This window comes from Harmonia axyridis, chromosome 5, assembly GCF_914767665.1.
Source record: "Harmonia axyridis chromosome 5, icHarAxyr1.1, whole genome shotgun sequence".
NCBI lineage: Eukaryota > Metazoa > Arthropoda > Insecta > Coleoptera > Coccinellidae > Harmonia > Harmonia axyridis.
Genome location: NC_059505.1, coordinates 38,844,179 through 38,865,600, shown reverse-complemented (window position 1 = coordinate 38,865,600; position 21,422 = coordinate 38,844,179). Strand labels below are relative to the sequence as shown.

The 21,422-nt window shown below is 39.7% G+C and overlaps 1 protein-coding gene across 1 annotated transcript in view; it reads right to left on the bottom strand.

The window, feature by feature from the left end:
• Positions 1 to 21,422, bottom strand: part of LOC123680742 — a 257,482-nt gene that overhangs the window by 97,330 nt on the left and 138,730 nt on the right. Inside the window, exons 9-10 of the mRNA XM_045618792.1 lie at positions 12,985 to 13,147; positions 11,464 to 11,600 (exon numbers count right to left, since the gene is read on the bottom strand). Coding sequence (XP_045474748.1) covers positions 11,464 to 11,600; positions 12,985 to 13,147 — 300 coding nt within the window. The remainder of the gene's footprint in view (positions 1 to 11,463; positions 11,601 to 12,984; positions 13,148 to 21,422) is intronic.

Sequence of the window (21,422 nt, the reverse complement as noted above, 5' to 3'; positions counted from 1 at the left end):
TTTCATTCAATTTTGCCATTGTTCTCATTGATTTGTGACATGGCGCATTGTCTTGATGAAATAGCACTTTTTTTCTTCAAATGGGACCGTTTTCTAACGATTCATCCTTTAAACGATTCAGTAACGCTATATAATAATCGCTGTTGATGAACTGGTCTTTTTGGAGGTATTCAATGAATATTGATACCTTGCGCGCATTCCAGAATACTGATGCCATAACCTTGCCAGGTGACTGTTGTATTTTTCCTCGCTTTGGAATCGGTTCATCGTGTGCATTCCATTCAGCTGACTGTCGATTGGACTCCGGAGTGGAATGATGGAGCCATGTTCCATCCATTGTCACATACCGACGTAAAAATTCAAGTTTATTGATTCAAACAGCTTCAAACACTGCTAAGAATCATTAACACGTTGTTGCTTTTGATCGATTTTGATCTCGCGCAGCACCCATTTTGCACACAGCTCATGTACAAATATTCATGAATGATATGATGTACACGTTCAGATGATATCTTCACAATATCTGCTATCTCCATCAACTTCACTTACGGTCATTCAAAATTATTTGTGAATTCTTTTGATTTTTTCGTCGGTGACAGCCTTTTTTGGGCATCTACTGCGTTCGCCATCTTCGGTGCTCATCTCACCACGTTTGAACTTAGCATACCAATCAATGATGGTTGATTTTCCTTGTGCAGACCCCGGAAACTCTTCATCAAGCCAATATTTTGCTTCAACTGTATTTTTTCCCTTCTAAAAGCAATATTTTACCAGCACACAAAATTTTTTTTTTCGTCTTTTTTTAAATAATAAAAGTAGCTACACTCACAACGCAATATCTCACAAACTAAAGGTCGGACTGTTGTCAAATTTTGTCATGTATCGTTTAAAGGTTGGTACGAACTGAAAATCATATGGATTCAATACTTGCACCGTCAGCTGTGCAACAGACCGGGGACTTTTTGATTGCCCTAATATATTGCCCAATAAAATCCGGTGAATCCTCAGAAGGATTGAGTCCTGTAATAGATTATGCGAAGGACATTTATATAATGTTGTAATTCACAGATAATGACAAGGTCCGAGCATAATTTTGAAATATGAACTTGATTGATTTTCTGAATAAAAGTGTGCTTTATTCAAGTTTACTTTCAATACCACAAAATGGATGATTTTACATGATACGAAATTCATCAGCAATTAAAACTATCAACACACTGCGCCTTCAATGAACTCTCAATGTTCTCGCAACATTTTTTCCCAAAAGAGTACTCAGCAGTTGGGTATCTTATCCCTTAAATCTAGTAGGACCTGATGGAAATAACGGCTGATTGACGGTGCAGTTGTTTGCCGATCGATTACCTCCGATATTTCCGAACGAGCTGAGCTCTGATGACGTAAATATCAAACCGATCAGTCAATCCGAAAGAGAAACAGGTGAAACGGTCCATTTCATTTGACGTGACCTCTTTTAGCCCCTGCCCAATCCATCATCATACATGAAAGTCAAGGGATAACTCTGAACGATAATGGAATTTCCTCACATAACTTTGTTCGTTTAATAGATTCGACGGTGTTCGCTCGTTGAAAATAGCGTATCGGAGGTAGGTATTCAGTTTGTTCGGTCTAATCGCACATAGTTTCCATTTTGAAAGGTGTAGTATATGCCACTGGATCGAAATCGCTACATTTGGGTTTGAAATATTGGATGGAAACTAGCTTCGTGTATTAATAAAACACTGCAGAAACAAAGCAATGGCTTGATATGTGTTAAGCCTGGTTCACATTGGTATTATTAGTAGTGAAGTTCACAAGCATACTCTTTTCTTGAATACTCTTCTATTCACATGCACATTTTGGAAGAATAACTGTATTTAGGTTTGCTACTAATTTGAAAAGATAGTTCTAAGGCTGAAGCGCACAAGCAGCTAGAAAGACACACTACCCTCTGCTAAAACCAAACATGTGCATAGTCAACAAACAAACCAGTAGAGTAGAGTTTTGTGGAAGTGGGGTGATACAGTCGAGTGTTCTATTCCACTTTACTCTCCTCTGTATTATCTATAGTACTCTACTGTCACTAGCACAACCTGTTTACATTATTGTAGTAGGGGATTAATAAGTACTTTACCATCCTACTAATTAGACTGATGTGAACCTGGCTTCATTCTAACTCTGTCCCAACGACAACAATGGTTTTTTAAACGCTCTTATGCTGGTGTGCCGACTTCAAACGTGATAGAAGAACCACCAACAATGTTTTTATTCATTTATTCACTAAACTAAACTAAAAAGTTCACAAAATGATTTTGAGCGATAGTAAATTGGAGTGGCCAAGATATCGATGTAGTTGAAGATATCAGAACTTAGTGTATCCATTGCTTTGTGTGAATATTTGCCCATGAGACAGATTTGCTCCATATGGGTTCTGCGCTTGCTCACTGCTCAACGAATTTCGATTGGAATCGTGGAACAAAATTGAATTTTTGCGTCGATATGTGACAGTTATTTAAACATGGATTGATCCTGAGTTGAAGAGAGTGTTAGCTCTAGTCCAAATCTGGCCCAAGTGATTACTGACTATTTGCTGTCCTCAAAAGAATGCTTCAGGGAAGAAATTTGGCTCTGATGAAGAAGCGATGGCCGAGGTTGAATTGTAGTCCAAAAGCAAAGATGATTCTTTCTACAGAAAAGGTATTGAAGAGTTGGAGGAGCGTTTGAACACATGTATCGCTCTTAAATATAATGTCGAAAAAGATGAATTTTTGAAAAAAAGTGTGTTTTCACTGATTGTGTATCGTCAACATGGTTAAATCGGGTGGTGATCTGACTCATGGCCCACACAATAGGTTATGATCTTTTTATAGGGATTGAAAACATAGATTCTGGTGGTTTACTAGTTCATTAGTTATAGTACCAAGAAACAAATCATACATACACGATAATACTTCTTTGAAAAGGCATAGGATTTGACTAGACAAGATTCAAGTCATAAGGATAACACTCATTGGATCTGAATCTGGTGGGCTTAAAAAAGAACCCTACAAGTTGATAGATTAGCAATGAGAGCTCAGAAATGAGAAATCTTTTCGATCTTTGAGTTTTATTGAAGGCTACTGACTCACCCCTTTCAGTATCAGAACCATCTGCTTCTCATGAACCTGTCGGTAGATGTAATTTAAGGGGTCTTCAAATCGAACATGGAATCAATTGAATACTCAGCTTTTAAATGTTTAACATTAGCTAGAATGTGGAGCACCCTTGCTCAGAAAGCAAGTCAGTTCTGATTCTGATCGGATAATTAGGTAGACGATCTCTTTGGGAACTCTTTAGCAGGTTAAGAAATGAAACATCAAATTGTTGGTCATTCTGGAAGTCTAATGTCGACTTAACTCTGTTCAGATTCTCATCTGATATCAACCAAATCATAACATTTGCACTATTTTTTCTAGGGGAGATACACCTATCAACCTCATTTGTTCCAACCTAAACTGAATACGAGACAAATTTTTTCCAACCTCCATACAATAACCTACAATCGATCCATAACGTATCAATTAAGTATCACAAACGACAGATTTACACCGGGTTAACGTCCATAGAGACCCGCTTCCATAGAATCCTCCACCCGAGCTATTTCAATCGCCGCGGCCATTATTTCCTCCGATAATAAAGGTGGCCCTACATCATCGGTGAAAAATGAAACGGACGTCGAGTTACGGATCCCGATTTATCGGACAAGATCCAGCGCTGCTGCTTCCGAGCGTCGTGGGCTCGTCCCTGCAGCGACCCAGCTCCATTGTCGGTAGACAAATGGCCGGCCATCATTCCTTGGAAGGGACATGTTTGAATAAGTCCGGATAGGACGTTCGAGATGGATGAGAAGCCGTCAATTTTTCTGAATTACGATCGAGATCCGATACCGGCAGGTCTGTCGAAGATGGGGCTAGCAAAAAGTGGGGCGTCGGTTCTTTTGTGCCGGGTTTAGTCGGTCAGTGGGACGGTAGGATGAAAGGAGTGGGGTATGCTTCGGCTGTCACTCGTTGATTGGTTGCTATCTCGTTCCTTCACTGGCATTTGTTTCATTCATCGACTAGTTCTCACATCCCCAAATCATTCACACATCACAGCAAATCATGATGGCTGTCTCAAAGGGCAGTTTAGATGAATGGATACTGTAGTTGTATTGAGTGTAAGAACTATGAATATTGAGATCTGCAATCAGTGGATAGAGTAAGAAACCCATCTTTTACTGCCAGAACCTCCGAAAACTTTGCTGGAGTGAAGAAGTCTATCGAGTTATCTCGATTTGGTTCTCGGAAACATGCCTTTAATTTTTGGATTTCAAGAACTATAATCAGGCAAATTCTGCATACCGATTACAGTGTAAGTAAGCTCACACACTGAAGCAATAATCAATGAGCCATCTATACACAGGGGATAACAATATCAAATGGTAGACAATGGAAATACTCATTGTCAATTTGCTTGTTGCCCGTTGCTAGTTGTGTCTCACTTCAGAGCTGTTTTCCTCACTGCATCATCAAGTTTCAAGTACCTTTGCTTGGGATTACTCCAAGGAAGTCACAATCTCACTCCTACAAGCGATTTGTTCACAGTATTTTTGCTTTGTCTTACAATAGTGAGACAGTTTGTGTCCAGGTGGTCACTAATTGCTTCCTTCTCCCCACATAATATGCACCCGTTAGTGTTGAATGAAGATATTCTTGTTAGAAGTCGTGAATAACCTTTAAGGAAGCCAGTAAAGCAATGCAATAGGGTCTTGTCAAGATCCTTTTTTAAGTCTTTAGAGAGGTATTTTTAAAAGCTGCACCCATATAAGATAACTGAATCGGAAATTATTTCTTCAAATGTTGCTAAGCAATACACCGAAAAATAATACATAAATGAAGACCAGGTACCACACTAAACAGGATGTTCCTAAATTAGTGTTACAAACGAAAACGACAATGTAAAAAGAAACCTTAACCTTGTACCAAACTTTTTGGTTTCTTGTAGTTTTGTCGTATCTTCTACTAATTTGGAAAAAAAATTCAGAACAATTCTCTAGTAATCCTCAAGAAAGAACACGTTTTTTCTTATTCTTACTGACTCTAGTGCACCATTTCAAATATAAGAAGTCCGTATAAATGACTTGAATGTCAGAGATTCAAAATCCCAGGACCTTCCAAACCTGAGGTTCTCGCATCATGTGTTGCTTCTCTAGTGAACCTCCCCAAAAAATAAAAATGGAACGACTTCCATCGTTCAGCGTCACTTTGGAAACCTTCGATTCTCTCCATCTGATCCCCTGAAATACACAGCTTCTTTTTTTCACACAAATCCGAATAGCAGAATATTTCGCCACCCTTCACAGAGTCAGATCGAGGAATATCATCATCGAGATCCAATAAACTGCAGTGGCCCTCCGCTTATTATGAGATTTCGAGAGGGTGGCGTCCCAGATTTCGCCATTTTAATTCGGCAATCTTCGCCTTGCTGCTGCTGCCGCTTGGGCGACATGGCCTGGAAATTGTCCGGTTGAAATTTATGGAATTTATATTTTGCGTTATTTTCGAGCGTCGTTTTGTTTGCCGTTGTTCGCACGGCTCCGTCTTCATCTGAGACAGTTCCTTCGTGATTTTCTGGAGAATTTGTAGCTTATGAAGGCTAACAATTCGTTTCTTAATAACACAATTCAAGGATTCTGTTCCTTGGCCGTTTTGGAAGTGAGAGAGATACATATTGATCGACCTTCTAAATAATATTTCAGAAATATAAGTGAAGGACTTTCATTCTGAATATCCGCCATCTGGGCAGCTGTCACTTTCGAAGTTGAAATCTTTCGACATATTATTACTAAAAACTTTTCCACTTCAACTTTTTCAGATACACGCTTCAACAACTCATTGGAATTGTTAAAATTCGTTATGTAAATGGTGAAAATTTTGCAGCAACAGTCCGCAAAACTATAGCAATTTTGGGTGGTCGTGAAGCAACTTTTCGACAGGCAATAATAGAATTGATGGAAAAATTTGAGCTGTTAAGACAAATTAAAGACGTGAAGAATGGAAGCCGTGTTCCTCGTTCAAGAACAACTGAGAATATTGTTGATGTAGTCCGTAGCGTTGATGAAAATCCAGGTTTGACGATTCTTCGTCATCTTGGGAATAGGGCATTTCACAAACTTCATTGCACAGTAATTTGCACAAGATTTTAGACTTTTAAAGTTCTGATAACATAATAACTCAAGCCGGTCGATCACCACCAACATATATCTTCGCTGATTGGGTCTTTAGAAAGCATTAAGATGATACGGATTTGCTTTGAAAAATTATCTTCAGGGATGAGGCACATTTTTATCATGGAGGCTAAGTTAATGAGCAGAATTGTCGCTTTTGGGGCTCGTAAAATCCAAGAATGATTATTGAGAAGCCACTCCATCCACAACGTGTCACTATTTGGTGAGGTTTTTTTAGGCTGGTGGTGTGATTGCACCCTACTTATTCGAAAATGAGGCTTGTGTAACTGTAACTATAAATGGATTGCATTACCGAGCAATGATTAATAATTTTGATGGCCGGAATTGGAAGATTTTGATGAGGATGATGATAATTTTTGACAAGACGACGCTACGTAACGCATAAGCAACGAAAGAACAACAATTGTATAAGAAAAGTTTCCTGTGCGTGTTATTTTTCGAAGAGGTGATCACAATTATATCCCTAATGCAATTATGCTATTAGAAAAATGTTCCAAAGCAATAGGAACATCTGCATTCAGAATTTCAGATTGGAGGAGGCATATTTGGTAATACGTTTTTGTGTAAATAAACAGAAATACGAATTTTGTTTGCTCAATAGTCGAAGTTGTAAACTGAAACTTTCTATGTGTTTCTAGAAACAGTTCATAAAGATATATGATATATAATACGTTTGTACCTATTATCTATCGTTTTTATTTCGACTTTCAATTCAATCTCCTAATCATAGAAATAATTCTTCATGTTTAATGCTAGCTGACGCCTAATCCTCATCGATCGTTCTATATGCAGCTTTCCTCAAAACAAAATCCTGGCATCGCCATTGGCTGCGCGACACAAAACAACAGATCTGAATTGCATAAATCAATTGGAACCTAAAAAATTCATATCTCTCAACTTGAAAGCTTTCTTACACTCAAAGCAAGCGCACCAATAAAATTCTCCCCCTCAACACCATCCATAAAAGAGCAATATCCATCATCGCCTTCGCGAATAAAACCCAACCATCCTCTCAAACTAATCTGCGAGAAAATGCACCGCCAGAAATCAACCGGAAAAATCCGTCCGGAACTACCAGTCCCGCCAATTCACCCCACCCCCTATCAAATTCACCACCCCCCACTCCTAGTCCTAACCGACCGCAAAAACCGCCGCAAAATTCACCCAACTCCCCGCCCGGAATAAGCGACGATAAATATGAGCGATCCCCCCACTTCATTTGCGGCCGTTTTAACGCCCGAATAAATCGCGAAAAACGGCGGGCGCGCATAAAAGCACTCTTCTGTTCGGCGCCCGGATGCATTACAATGCTAAATTACAATTACTGGCCGCCGTGCGGGCGTGAGAGCGGCCAATTAGAGCGTACCGTGTGCCTGATGCGCCCGCGGAACGACGGGAGACGTATAATTTCCTTCCTTCTGGGGAAATGTGGTGGGAGGATCGTGACGAGGGGATTTTGGAAGAACGTGTGCAATTTGGTCTGTTGAGGGTTGAGGGATATGTGACTGAAATAGTACGTCACTGTTTTTAGTGGATTTGGTTGGAGGCTCGTCAGTTTCTGCGTACGCCACTGTTTGGCGCTATAAGATTGTGCGATCTAATGAAATGAATGTTTTGCTAAAGTAAATTTAGACTCAATGGAAGAGGCAAGAATAACAAGGTCGTTTTAGTCTGGGTTCTCAGTCACTTGGGAATTGAAGGAAATGAAGAGGCCAACATACTTGACAGAAAAAAATCACAAACTCTCCTTTCATAGGCCTGGAACTTTTCGTTCGTATAAGCAAATGTACATATAAGAAATAGTTTTAGGAGAATAGATAAACACTCTGGCGGAATCTTCTTGGGTTGGATCATTCCAAAAGGTTTCTTCGAAACTTTGACACTGCGAGATCCAAGAAGTATCTGGATCTTAACCAGAAAATGCTACATCTCCTCACTGGAAACACCTCCTGATGAATGTCTAGCAGAAAATGACGAGTGCAGATTCTGTGGGGAGGAGGAAACTCAGATATTCTATTGCTTTTGTTGGTTTGAGTTTTACTTCCTTCGTTATATTCCTCTTGCTCATTATGTCTACTCCAAGGTATTTAAAAGTTGAAGTTTTTTCAATAATATTGTCATTGATGGACAGTTAGCATCATCTTGGTTCCTTGGATATCAGCATAAATTGTGTTTTGGCAGTTGATATTTGCATGTTATATTTTTGTGAGGGTAGATGGAAGTGGTAAATGATTCTCTGGAGGACGTCCTCGTTATCGACCACGATTACGATGTCATCCGCATATGCTATCAAATTGATTTTACTATTGCCTAGTCTTTAATTATTTCAATAACGTCTGCCGGTATATCATATTTTTTCAGTATATTTACTAAATCTGCCAGGAGGATTCGGTCAAAAGCTTTAGTCAGACCAACGAAGCAAATATATCCTGGTTTATTATACTCTAGTATACTAGTTGACTTATTGTGAATATGGCTTCAATAGTTGATATGTTGTGACGAAATCCCTGATGTTCTTGGCTGATTTGACATTGTTGTTCTTTTTATGATCTTCAGAGTGGCTGTAAAAACTTTCAATATGGATTTGACTCTAAATCCAAAATTCCAAAAGCATCAAATCGCGAATGTCCTCCATTGTTGGCAAAAAGTCCCATGATAAGCAAACAATCTCAATTGTAACAAAACTATTGAATTTATATGCATTCAATGTAGTTTTTCTCTCTCCATTATGTATCTTCTTCTTCCAATGCATATCCACTAATGGATGTTTGCGATAACATTTTCCATCGCTTCTCTATTTCTTGCGGTATGTATCAAGGACTGTATATCGTGCAGCCCTGTCCATTGCCTGATGTTTCGCAGCCAGGACATTTTCTTCCTTCCGATCCCTCTTCTTCCCTCAATTTTACCTTCGATCAGTAAGTGTAAAAATTGATATTTGTTGTTCCGCATAATGTGTCCTAGGTACGCCGTTTTTCTCTTCTTAATAGTTTCAAACAATTCACGTTGTCTGTCGACGCGTTCATTATGTATGAACTGAAAAAAAACAAACTCAAAAATATCAAGTTTTGCAGCTTCGTAATTAGCCATTGAACAAGTGTCGTAAAAGTGAAGTGTAACAATGCCAGACACGTGTCAGAAATCAGACTAAAAATCGACGTCAAAATAGAAACGAAAAAGACCTAGTTCGATACTCGGTAAATACAAAAATCAGGAAGCACTCGAAATCTTGCATTTCATTCATCACTCGAAGGTCACATTCAATTATATCAACCATCTCATCTCAGCAAAATAACACTTTTCAATTATACGGACTCCGCCACAGTCCCCGCAGTCCTCCGTTATTTCACAATAACCTCAGCATCCCAAGAATAACCCGGTACAGCGATCGCATCAATCCCTTTCATCCCCCCTTTCCTCCCCGCACCGGTAAACGACTTGTTTTCCATCTCTACAAATTCCATAACTTCTGCGAAAACGAAATACATCCCCCTTCCGCGCTCCCCGCTAAGCCCCTGCCGCGTGGCGCCATTGTTCGGAGAGGTATAAAAACAAATGGAAAAGGCGGCACACGCATTGCTTTCAAGCAGCGAAATGAAATTTCGTTTCGTAATAGAGGAGAAGATGTTTCAATTTCTCCGATTTTATGTGTCTCCTTCAACGTTAAGAATAAAAGCGGGTTGTTCCTCTTTTGTAGAAACCTTTATAAATGGTTCCGTTGAGTCCCTGAAGGGGGCGCAGCGAAAACAGTGTCTGGGGTTTTTGATGATTTGGGGTTGGCATCAGACAATTATGAATTGTCCGCATTGTTAGCGTGGAATGGGAGGGTTGTAGTAAATGAAAATGAGAGTTGAAGACAGGATCAACGGAATAAATAACATGACATTTACTTGGTAACAATCGGCGAAACATTGATGAGACTGTATTTTGTTTAGATCAGTTTTGTTCATTCATTAATGTTGGTAGGTTTCACTGAAAATTGTCCTGTTTTTCATTGATTAATAGTTATTGTTGTAAATGCGTTTTCTTGAAGAATGCCTCATTTTTTTTATGGTAGAACTGAATTCCTCAGCCAATTGAACATTAAAACCATAGCATCATTAAATTCACACATGCGTGCTTTTTTTTCGAAATGAGAAGCTTCATTGTAAAAAACTGGTTATACATTTCTCCAATTCTGTGGTTATTCCGTTCATTCTTCCACATCTTGTAGAACAAAATCGTGCGAGAATATATCAGAAACGCACTGTTTTCATGGTAATATTTTATTATTATATGTTGGTATTCCGAACTTTCCGCCACGGCTTTATCTGTCAATTCATCGTTCATTTGCCTTAAAGAAATCACTTCTGCCAACCAACATTTTTCAATGCAAAAATCACTAAATGATATTTATGGAAATATTTCATAAATTTCAATAAAAATGCAATGAATTAGAGAAAATAATGTATAATACTCGTACAGAAGGCTCATTCTACCACTCGTTCATTCAAAAACTCGCCACTTCGTGGCTCGTTTTTGAATTTTGAACTCGTGGAAGAATATCATTACCTTCTGCACTTGTATTATAAATAACTATTATGATTCGAAGTATTGTCTATCGCTGGTCACTTCTTTCCAGTAGCGTACGAATCCTGTGTTGAAAAAACTGGTCATCACTGGTGAAGCGATCCACGAATCGATACAATTTTTTGCTTCTTCATAAGACCGGAAGTGCCAGGCCGTGAACCATTGATCGAAACATTTAATAGTCAGAGGAAGCAACGTCTAGAGAATACGACGATATATTTATTTCGTCTACACTTACCGCTACATCCATCTATTGCAAAAAGGTGGAAGCAAAGTTGTACACCTAATATATTTTATTCCTTTTTTTTTAAACATTTCATTCATACTAATGGAGAATCGTAGTCATGTAAATTTATTTCCCGAACATATTCGATTAAAACCTATTTGGAACATGACTATGCAAACGTGGACTTCATTTTGATAGCCCTGAATTCAATCGCTTGTTCAGTTCGATAATGAACTAGTTCTGAATGTTTTGTGAATGGAGTTGCAATACACATAAAATGCCGCTTCTGTTCTGTGTCTACAATCGAATCGAATGATTATGTTAATGAATTCCATTTGATACAGAATTACTCAATTTGCGCTTTCAGTAGGATTGAATTTAATTTAACTGAATTGAATCAACTTACCCTTCCGAATGTGAAGTTTTTATGAATACTCCATCCTTCATCCATCTGAAGGTCATCGCTGAGGATCCTCTAGCAGCGCAAGAAAGAACGAAATCCTCGTGGATTCTTATTGTGCCAGCTTTGTTGACTGACAGGCTCTAGATACAGAAAATTTCAATTAAATACTCCACAAGAGACAGGCAATCAATAAAATGAGAATTCGGGAAACGTGTTGGCACTATTTTTCTTCATTTCTCAGAAGGTGAAGTGGTTGGCAGAAAACCCAGAATTACATGGTTACTCTTCAATAATATCAGTAGATTTGTATTCTCCACTGGGTACTTTTCTACCTGATATCGGCTAAGTAAATGCAAGAAGATCAAGACAAAGACCCAGAAGAGGAGTTAGGTGATTTCTATTCACAACCTTTGTAGATTTCAAGGCAGTAACAGCAAGGAGAGTAGCTCTCAAACTTGTTGACGTAGGAACTGTGTGATCCTCAGAGTAAAAGACACTGTAGCACCTGTCTTGAGGTCTTTTCTACAGATAGAGCAGCGTTTAAACCTACCCAGTTGTTGATCATCATAAACAATAAAGCTATTATTTGATAATGATTGCGATTATTCAAGAAACCTCTCTTTAACACTGGCAGAATAGAAGGAAATTCTTCTTGATTAACCAAAATGACTGGTTCTTCATGAGTATCTGGAAGATGTTATGAAAGATAAGTTTACCATTGTTGAATTGAAACTTTGAATTCTAATATTTGGAATAGCTACAAAAGTTTCTGGTCCAAAGCATCTTTGTGTTGTCTTACAATGAATATGCATTTTGTCACTAGGTGATCAGGAGTTTTTTTTTCCTCCCCACAGAATCTGAGTAGTCATACTGAGTACTTCGATAGGAGCTAGGACAGGTGGTGAAGAACAAGACTAAGTTCTGAGTAGTCAGCTTCTGAAGAACCTATTCTCTTCGGGTGCTACTATTTGATCATGATTTTCAAGATCTCCATAACGAAACTACGCATCGGCCCTTGGTAGATCAAAAGAAAATCCCTGTAGATTACCCAGGAAAACTAGTACTTTGCGAGTATGTATTCAGAAGATGTTATAGAGATATAAATTCACCAATAATCAATTGGAAATTTCAATTTGTCAGTCTACTATTATCTGGGAAAGATGGTTAGATTTTGTTTGGACACTTTTTTACCCTTTAGTGTCAGAGAAATTTAAGACGACCAAAAAGAATGTGTTGATGAAATGAACAAATGAACAAATAATATGTTAACACATATGGTTAGAGCAGATGGTAAGAGATCATTACTTATGACTAGATAACGATAACGATGACGTTCCTAGAACCAAACCACTTTATTGACAAAAGCGCAACTTTTTCACAATAAATAACCAACGGCCAAGCTTCACCCCTCCAAATAAAACCCCATCATACCTCCCTACACCCCCTTAGCTCTCCTAAACTTCCGCCAAAACACATCTCCGTACCTCATCTATATTTATAAATTCAGCAGTTGGCTGTACTCACCGCCGTAGACAAGATTGGCCCTGGATTCATGTCTTCGTCTAGCAGGGTTAAGTTGCCGATAAATCTTCTGGCGGACCATCTCGTCAGAACAGATTTCAAGGCCTCAGCGTCCCTCTTGAGGCAGTAGATACGGACGGCGGCGTCTGCTCCTACGGCGTCGATCCTGGAATGCGAACATATCATCTTGACAAGTCGGCGTGAATCAAGTCGCTTGGGTGGATGGACCAGAGCGGTCCTGATGGATGCTGGGAGGGGGGGAGATTGGAGGGTAGGTCGTTCGCGGACGAGATTTCTTTAGAGGGCGCTGCATAATGCATATGGCGGATGTAAGGGAATTGGGTGAGATATTGAACGTTGATGGCTGTAGAGATGAGGAGGAATGTCGAATGAAGAAGTTTAGGGGATCTGTTATGTTTTGCTGGGGAGAGAGGATTCTTTGTATGGGGGTTGATGACTGGGATTGTTTTTGTTTGTTCGATGTTTTTTATACATGTTTTTTTTGGACCCTTTGAATGAATGGAGCTTTATCAACATGGATGAGAGATCTCTCTTTGAAGTTGTAGGCAATGTTTTCGAGAAATTCAATACTTGAATTTAATTCTGAAAAGCTTGAAATCTATTGAAAAATTTGAATTGTTCCATCTGAAAGTTGACCCTCTGATAATTAGGTAAGATTTATATTTAGAATTGAGCTGAGAGAGGTTTATTTGAGCAAATTATTACATATACATGCGGAGGACTAACTCCCATATTTCAAATGACTCTTACCAAAAAGTTAAAGGGGGAAATAACGGACGGACTGTGTGTGCTGGTTGCTAATTGACTGCATCATGCTCTTCAAAATTCATTTATTTTTGTGTAGATCTATTATCTAGCATGTCACAGTATGGGTCAGAGTTTTCTATGATGATGACGTCGTCGTTTTTGAAAGAGTAAAATTCAATTATACCTATAGACGAGACAAAACATCGAATAGATCTTTTTTATGGCAGCCTGCGCTTTTAAATGGAGCTTTTCAAAGGAAAAACATTCCCTGACGTTTTGGACATTGTTTTCGGAAAATTCATTATATGAGTTTGATGATGCAGAGTTTATTTTAAAATGAGCTCAGTGAAATTAGGTGTGTTCCATCTAGAAAGAAAAATGTTTTGAATTCGTCCTTTTGACAATTAGATATCATGTATATAGCTGCTCATTTTATAAAAAAATAAGTTTATTTGGTCCGATTGTCACATGTAGAGGAGTATTCACCAACAGTGTGAAAGATATGAGAAAATAATTGTCATCTTTGAAACCCTCGATAAAAATAGCCTGGAAAGCACTGTGGCCACTGAACTAGTTCTTGCAAAGAGATAACCTGGCTGGTGAACATCTAAAGGAAAACAAACTCTTGGTTGATGAAGATTTTCCGGGGTCTGCACCAGGAAAATCAACCATCATTGATTGGTATGCTAAGTTTAAACGAGGTAATATGAGCAGCGAAGACGGCGAACGCAGTGAACGCCCAAAAGAGGCTGTCACCGACGAAAAAATCAAAAAAGTCCACAAAATAATTTTGAATCACTGTGAAGTGACGTTGATCGAGATAGCGGACATTGTGAAGATAGTACATGAGAAAGCTGTGTGCAAATGGGTGCCGCGCGAACTCACAATCCATCAAAAGCAACAACGTGTTAATGATTCTGAGCTGTTCAAGTTCAATAAACCTGAATTTTTGCGTCGATATGTGACAATGGATGAAACATGGCTCCATAATTTCACTACGGAGTCCAATCGACATTCAGCTGATTGGACTTCACACGACGAACCGAATTCAAAGCGAGGAAAAAATGCAAAAGTCAGCTGGCAAGGTTATGGCAGCAGTATTCTGGGATGCGCAAGGTATAATATTCATTGATTATGTACAAAAGAGCTAGGCCATCAGCAACGATTATAATATAGCGTTTTTGGAAATCGTTAAAAAATGGCCCCATTTTAAGAAAAAAAAGTTGCTGTTTCATTAAAACAATGCACTTTGAGGAAGTAACCGCCAAAACTTACGCCTATTTTGGAGCGAAAGACAAATCTTACTACAAAAATGATATCGAAATGTTGAAAGATCGCTTTAATCGCTGTATCGCCCTCGAAGGCAACTATGTTGAAAAATAAAATCGAATTTTGCCAAAAAAATGTTTGACTACGGTAGACCGGGGACTTTTCAATTGGCCTCTTATATCAAATGAAAACTACGTCGTTGATCACTTACGGATGATCAAGGTGAAATATACTTTATTGATAGATGTGCACTCCTTAGGCGCTAAGTACATTTTTGCTTCCTATACATGACTTGACAATGATATTCGAAAACAATGGTCTTATACTCTATACAATATCACATCCCCAAAAACAAATCCACTCCAGTTACAATTACAGGTTCCTGTAACGTTCCAACAGATAACCGGACAACGCTGGGAGCTCCCGCGTGAAAAACAAGCTTTTTAGCCCCCGTCAGTCGAAGGTAACTGATGACCCGTCCGTGGGCCTGCCTCCCGTCGCTGCTAGGCCATCGTTTATCCTTCAACACAGACCGTAATTATTATTTTTCGGAGCGTTTGTCAACCGACCGCCTCTCCCACCCTCGACGTGCATGCCATTCATTCCCGGAGATGTCAATTCCAGGCCGATCCGGCAAAACGACGAGTTAGGCAGTTCGTCGATCGCAGCGCCATCTGTATGCAAAGGTGGCTTTGTGGCGCGATCGGAAAACTGACACCTCGCCGACACCACTAAATTGGAAGTGGTAGTTTTGTAATTTCGCTGATTTATTGGGAACGATAGGGTGTATGATGATAATGGAGGGGGTATCAATAAGGGAGCAATATTTTAATTGCGCCCGTTTTTTGTTGTCGTGATGATACCTTGTTCAGTTTATGACAGAGCGATGAGTGATATGTCGCAGTTAGTAAAAATGGAGTAGGATAGAACAAGGCCACCTTTTGAATCCTTGAACACAGAGAAGTGCACAAAATTTCAGCTCTCGCTTTATTTGACGTTTATATTATTTCGTCGAGATGTCTCTCATTTTCGAATTTATACTCACTGATGACAAATCCAAACAATAACTCGGAATTTAAAGGTTCAGGTTCAACAAACAGGAAATTTTTAGGGTTTTGAAAATAACACATTTGAACCTTCTATCAAACTTTTGTTGTTTGCTTTCAATACAATTTACCATGGTAAATTGAAGTAAACTAGTAGATTTAGATTAAGATTCAAGGAGGGTTTGGTTGCACCGCGATCTCATGGTCTATTGTGCCCCCCATCAGATCTGTACACGTCATTATAGTAGACTGCTCGCCCTCCAGTTTCAGAGTCCTAATGAACTCCATCATCTGGGGTAACTTCAAAGAGGTTATTTCCTTACTTCTACAAGTCCCTTGTCTGAAGCATTTTTTGCGTTGACGAGGCACCAGGTGATTCGGAGTTTCTTCCACCTCCCAGCAGAATCTGCTCTCGCCTTTTTCACCTAGATTAATTTTCATGTGTTGATTCTTAACGTGGAAACATCCTGCAAGGAGCCTAGTGAGGAGATGTTTTTGTTTAGATCCAGATACTTCTTGGATCTCGCAGTATCAAAGTTTTGGAGAAACTTTTCACAATGATCCCACCCAGGAATATTCTGGCCAGAGTGTTTCTCTTTCGGATTGTTTCTTCTCCTGAAAGTTTTTCTTGTAGGAACATTTACCCATACCACAGGAAGGTTCTGCGCTTATGAAACGAGTAAAAGCCCCTTTTCTAGCATGTGCGATGGCCTCTTCTTGGCATTTCTTTCAATCCCCAAGTGACCGTGAACTCAAACTAAAAAGACATTTCTATTCTTGCCTTTTTCATTGTGTTTCCTTCGACACTCCAATACGATCTTAGAATCGATGATAATGTAAGCTCAATGCTTTGAGTCCACCCTTATATATATATATATATATATATATATATATATAGACTATAGAATTTCATATCTGATTAACAATCGCCCAACACCACCTTCCATAGGTTTCAGTAAATGTTTATGTGGTTCATACATACCTTGATGGCTTTTTATGACGCTTAGTCATTGGTTTTTGTCTTAGTCCAATGGTCAGTAGCCCATTGTTCTAAACAGAAGATTGGAAGGCAAAGCCCTCGGTGAGCATATAGATTCTTTGGTGGTCCACTCACTGCTGGATAAACATTCAACAGTGATAGTGTGGTAAGATACAATAACAAATTCCACACAGAACACAATCGATACCTCTAACCTGTTGAAGCTGTGCGTTTCAAAAGATTTCTCAGAGACCACGGACACTCCTTATATAAAACATTGAAAAACAATCATTTCAAATCAGGGTACCGATTTGACTTTATAGCAATCTGAAGAACAAGCCTGAGGATACATTGATTCCAGTTTATTATCTAAACGTTCTTCTGCCCTCTGGGAATTGCAAGCTTACACACAATTTCCAGGAACATGTTGACCAAGCACCTTGATGATCCGCTCTTGTTCATGAAGATGATATAGTAGTGATCACATAATGATTGTGTAGGCTGCAGGAACCAAAGGACCATTTTCTTCTAGGTGCCGTTAGTAATGAGTTCTTGATGGTGTTTTCCTTATCAGTGACTATAAATCTGAGCCAGTCCACTCGTTTATGTTCTTCAACCAGGCAATATGTTGTCTAGCAGGGTTCCATTTGCCTTCAATATTTTCTTTCATCATAAGTTGTAGGAGGTTTCATATTTTATGTCTAAAACCTTGCATGTTCCAATCTAAAAGCTAATGAATAATTCTCGATCTTCCAGATAAATATTTCTGCAACAAACCTAAAGAGTCCCACACAAAGTAGGATCGAATCAAATAAATAAATGAAATCTACCAGTCTGAAGCCAAACCCCATCCATCATGTGTTTAATCCCTATTCCCCTTCCCCCTCCTTCCCCTATCACTGCGACATCTTCCGGCCGAACATAATTTGTTTTGTTTTCATCAGCCCGGTTCGGTTCTCGCGTAGATTTGTTATCTTTTGCACACCGGCCAGATCCTCCAACATTGAGTTTTTGCCGCCCCAACAGCCATTAGCGAAGGCCGGAGCGGGAAGAGCATAGGAAAAAAAGCTGCATAAATATCCTCAGGTCCGTAAAACGTACAGAACCGGGCGGTTTTGGATTGGAGTGGGATGGCGTGCGAAACAGACGGTGAGAGAATAATGGAACGTTTTGCAAGATCGGAAATTTCAAACTGGCGGCATTAACGACTCTTCACAAGGTTGGATAATTGAAGGTTTTGTGTTATCTGCTATCGAATTCGGGTACTGGGCGAGTTTGGTCGCATCTACCGGGGTTTTAATGGGTTTTGCAACGTGACTACACATCAATATGAAACATGGGTATGGATAGGAGCACTTTTTCCGCTTTTATAAACATCCAAACAAGATCGGCATTTCAAAATTTGAACTATCTTTGAAAACTAAATTTCTAGAGCGTGTTTCATGAAGACCATCATTGTGATCCTCATGATGTAATTATATCTTTTTCGAACCATAAACAATACGCAGATTGGTCGATCAAAGTTTTGGGAAACTCTTGAGTAACCTTTCTTTGTTTAAGATTATATTTATGTGTCAAAGTTGATGTGGCATCTTCATTGTTAGGTGGGTTTCTGTTCTTTGAACGTGGATTTGAATTTTATTTATATTATCTTCATCTTATTTTTCAATCTTGGTCGTAAGGCCTGTATTTTTCAATTCAGCTATTTCTTGTGAGGTTGATGTCCAGGAATCTTTCCATCTTTTGGTGGGTCTGCCTGAAGGGCTTTGGTCGACTATCTTAAGCAACTTTCGCTACCCTGATCAAATTCATTCTGTTTATGTGGTCGTTTCATTCTCGTCGCACTCTAACCACGTCTTCGATCACACATTCCTTCCTTACATGACTGCTTCGCTTCATATCTTTCAGAGAGGAGTGTAGCCCAGTATACTTCTAAGGGTTTTTATGTCTGTTGTTCTCAGGATGTTTGTTTTGTTTTGATTATCAGTTCGAGTTTATATGTCGTGTGTAAGTACAGGTCTTATGAATATTGGTTTTAGCTCGGTTATTCATGTACTTGTTATTCCATATTATCTCTCTTAGAGCATCGGCTATTCTGTTGGCGCTGTATGCTTCATCTCTCACTCCATTAGTTCTTTTCTGGCTATGGGTAAGTTGCACTCCCATCTATTGAACCTCCATTACTTTCTGTTGCTGGTCAGAGGGAATGAAGTAACTCTACTATGGGTACCAGGACATCATGGTATTGAAGGAAATGAAAAAGCGAATGGACTTGCAGAAAAAAAATCAAGGTTAACACCTGTTGGTCATGAGCCCTTCTGTGGGTTTGATCAATATGAGGCAGCGGTCTACCAGAGGGAGTGAGACAATAGAAAAATCATCTACAGAAACACTCCTGGTCTTGATCAGGCAAAGAAATTTGGGGTACTTTCACCGACCTATACCAAGAAGTTTCTGAAGCATCGGGCTTCGAGCTGAGTTTCGGGTAATGATTGGGCTGATGACAAAACACTGTCGGTGCAAATACCTTTTGTACCGCATGGGTAAGTCAGCATATAAGATCTTCAGGCTCTGTGGAAAAGAAGCAGAAACAGCCAAATACATAGTGTGCAAATGACCGGAGCTGACTGGCCGAAGAACCACTCAAATGGGCAAAACAGTTCTGGATGCTCACAAAGTAATAGCCAAGGCTCCTAAGGATGTCGTCGGTTTCGTTAACAGTATCGACGGCCTCCCTGGGTTTGTATGAATAGGAAGGGTTAAGAACTAAAGATCAAATCGGTCGCAGCTCCCGGAAGACTAACAGAGCTGCAACGATCTCGATTCAGTGAATAATAATAATAATAATAATGAGCTCGAAAGGTTCTATCCAATGGACCATCTTAAGTCCTAGAGTCGAGAAATTACTGATTTGTAGACTTAAATGTCTGAATGATTAGAGTCAATAAATAAAGATAGAGCAAGCTCGTAGTTCCTGATACTCAATACACTCTTCCACAAAATCCAACCCCATCGATAAGCGATTACGGCCAGACCGACGCCTCCGTCAGAAATCAACGCCTTTCAAGCGAAATAATCACCGCCACCTACCGGAAATAATTACGTCGCCTCCCCCACCACACCTCTACACCCCCCCTTACAAAGTTCCTGCCGGAAGTTAACGCAGTTTGCGAACTAAAGCGCGATCCACACTTTCCCCGTCCGTTCGACGTAGTTTGCGGCTTCCCTTACGACCGGCTGTTTGTTTCGCTTTATGTCAGGGCCTTGGGGGGCCCGTTAGGCAGTTAGGGGGGTGATATAGCGCAAAGCTACTTTTAATTGACTCAGCAATTCCGACGACGACTGCTTTATCGGCGAGCGGCGCGAGCGATTCGCAGAAACTTGGCCGAATAAATTCGGGCAGCAACCTATACGAGTCCGTTCGGGATAGACTCGTTATACGATCGCCATAAATTCCGGGGAGTCTTTGCCCCGTAGTTGTTTTCCCGATAAGGAGAAGGGAGGGGGAGTTTCGCTGGGTTTTTACGCCGGGAATTCGGCGGAGTACCATGCGACGGGATTACGCGCTGTGTAGAGACGGGGCGGATGAATAATTGAATTTGTTACGTTTTGAGCGAGAAGTTTGGGTATATTCGGGGCGAGTTGGTTTTGTTTCGGAGAGTCAGCGCGTTTGGGTTGAGCTGAGAGATTTTATGTTCAGCGGAGATGTCGAAAAATCCACCTATACAATTGTGTCAGCTGAATTTATTTAAGAGAACATGCTCTACGTATATGGATATCAGTAGTGAACTGAGAGGTAATCCATGGGTGATGGCAACAAGGTCTCTTTCCTTCTTCCTGGCCATACCACAGAAAGGTACTTGACCAATGAAACGAGTTTGTACCCCTTTTCTGGCAGATGGGTGACCTTTTCATTTCCTTCAATCCCCGAGTGACATATTTATTCTTGCTTATTTCTTTGAGTTTCCTTCTGCACCCCAATGCGATCTAAGAATCGATGATTAGTAAGCTCATGCTTCGATTTCAGCCTAATATAGATTATAGCATTTCATATCTGATCAACAATCCCCAAGAAGCACCTTCTATAGGTTTCTATAAATGCTTCAATTATGTGGTTCATACATGCTTTGATGGCTTTTCTATGAAGCTTAGGCCTGGCCTAGGCCAGCCAATAGATTTTCTCGTGGTCCACTCACTGCTAGATAAATATTTAACAGTGCTCTGGTGGTAACACATACTAACAAATCCCACAGAGAACACACAGGTTCTTCTAACCTGTACAGGCTATGAATTTCAAAAGATCTCTCAGAGGCCAAGAAAAGTTAATCCATGGGTGAACGGCAAAAAGGTCTCTCTCTTTTTTCCTGGCCATATCAGAA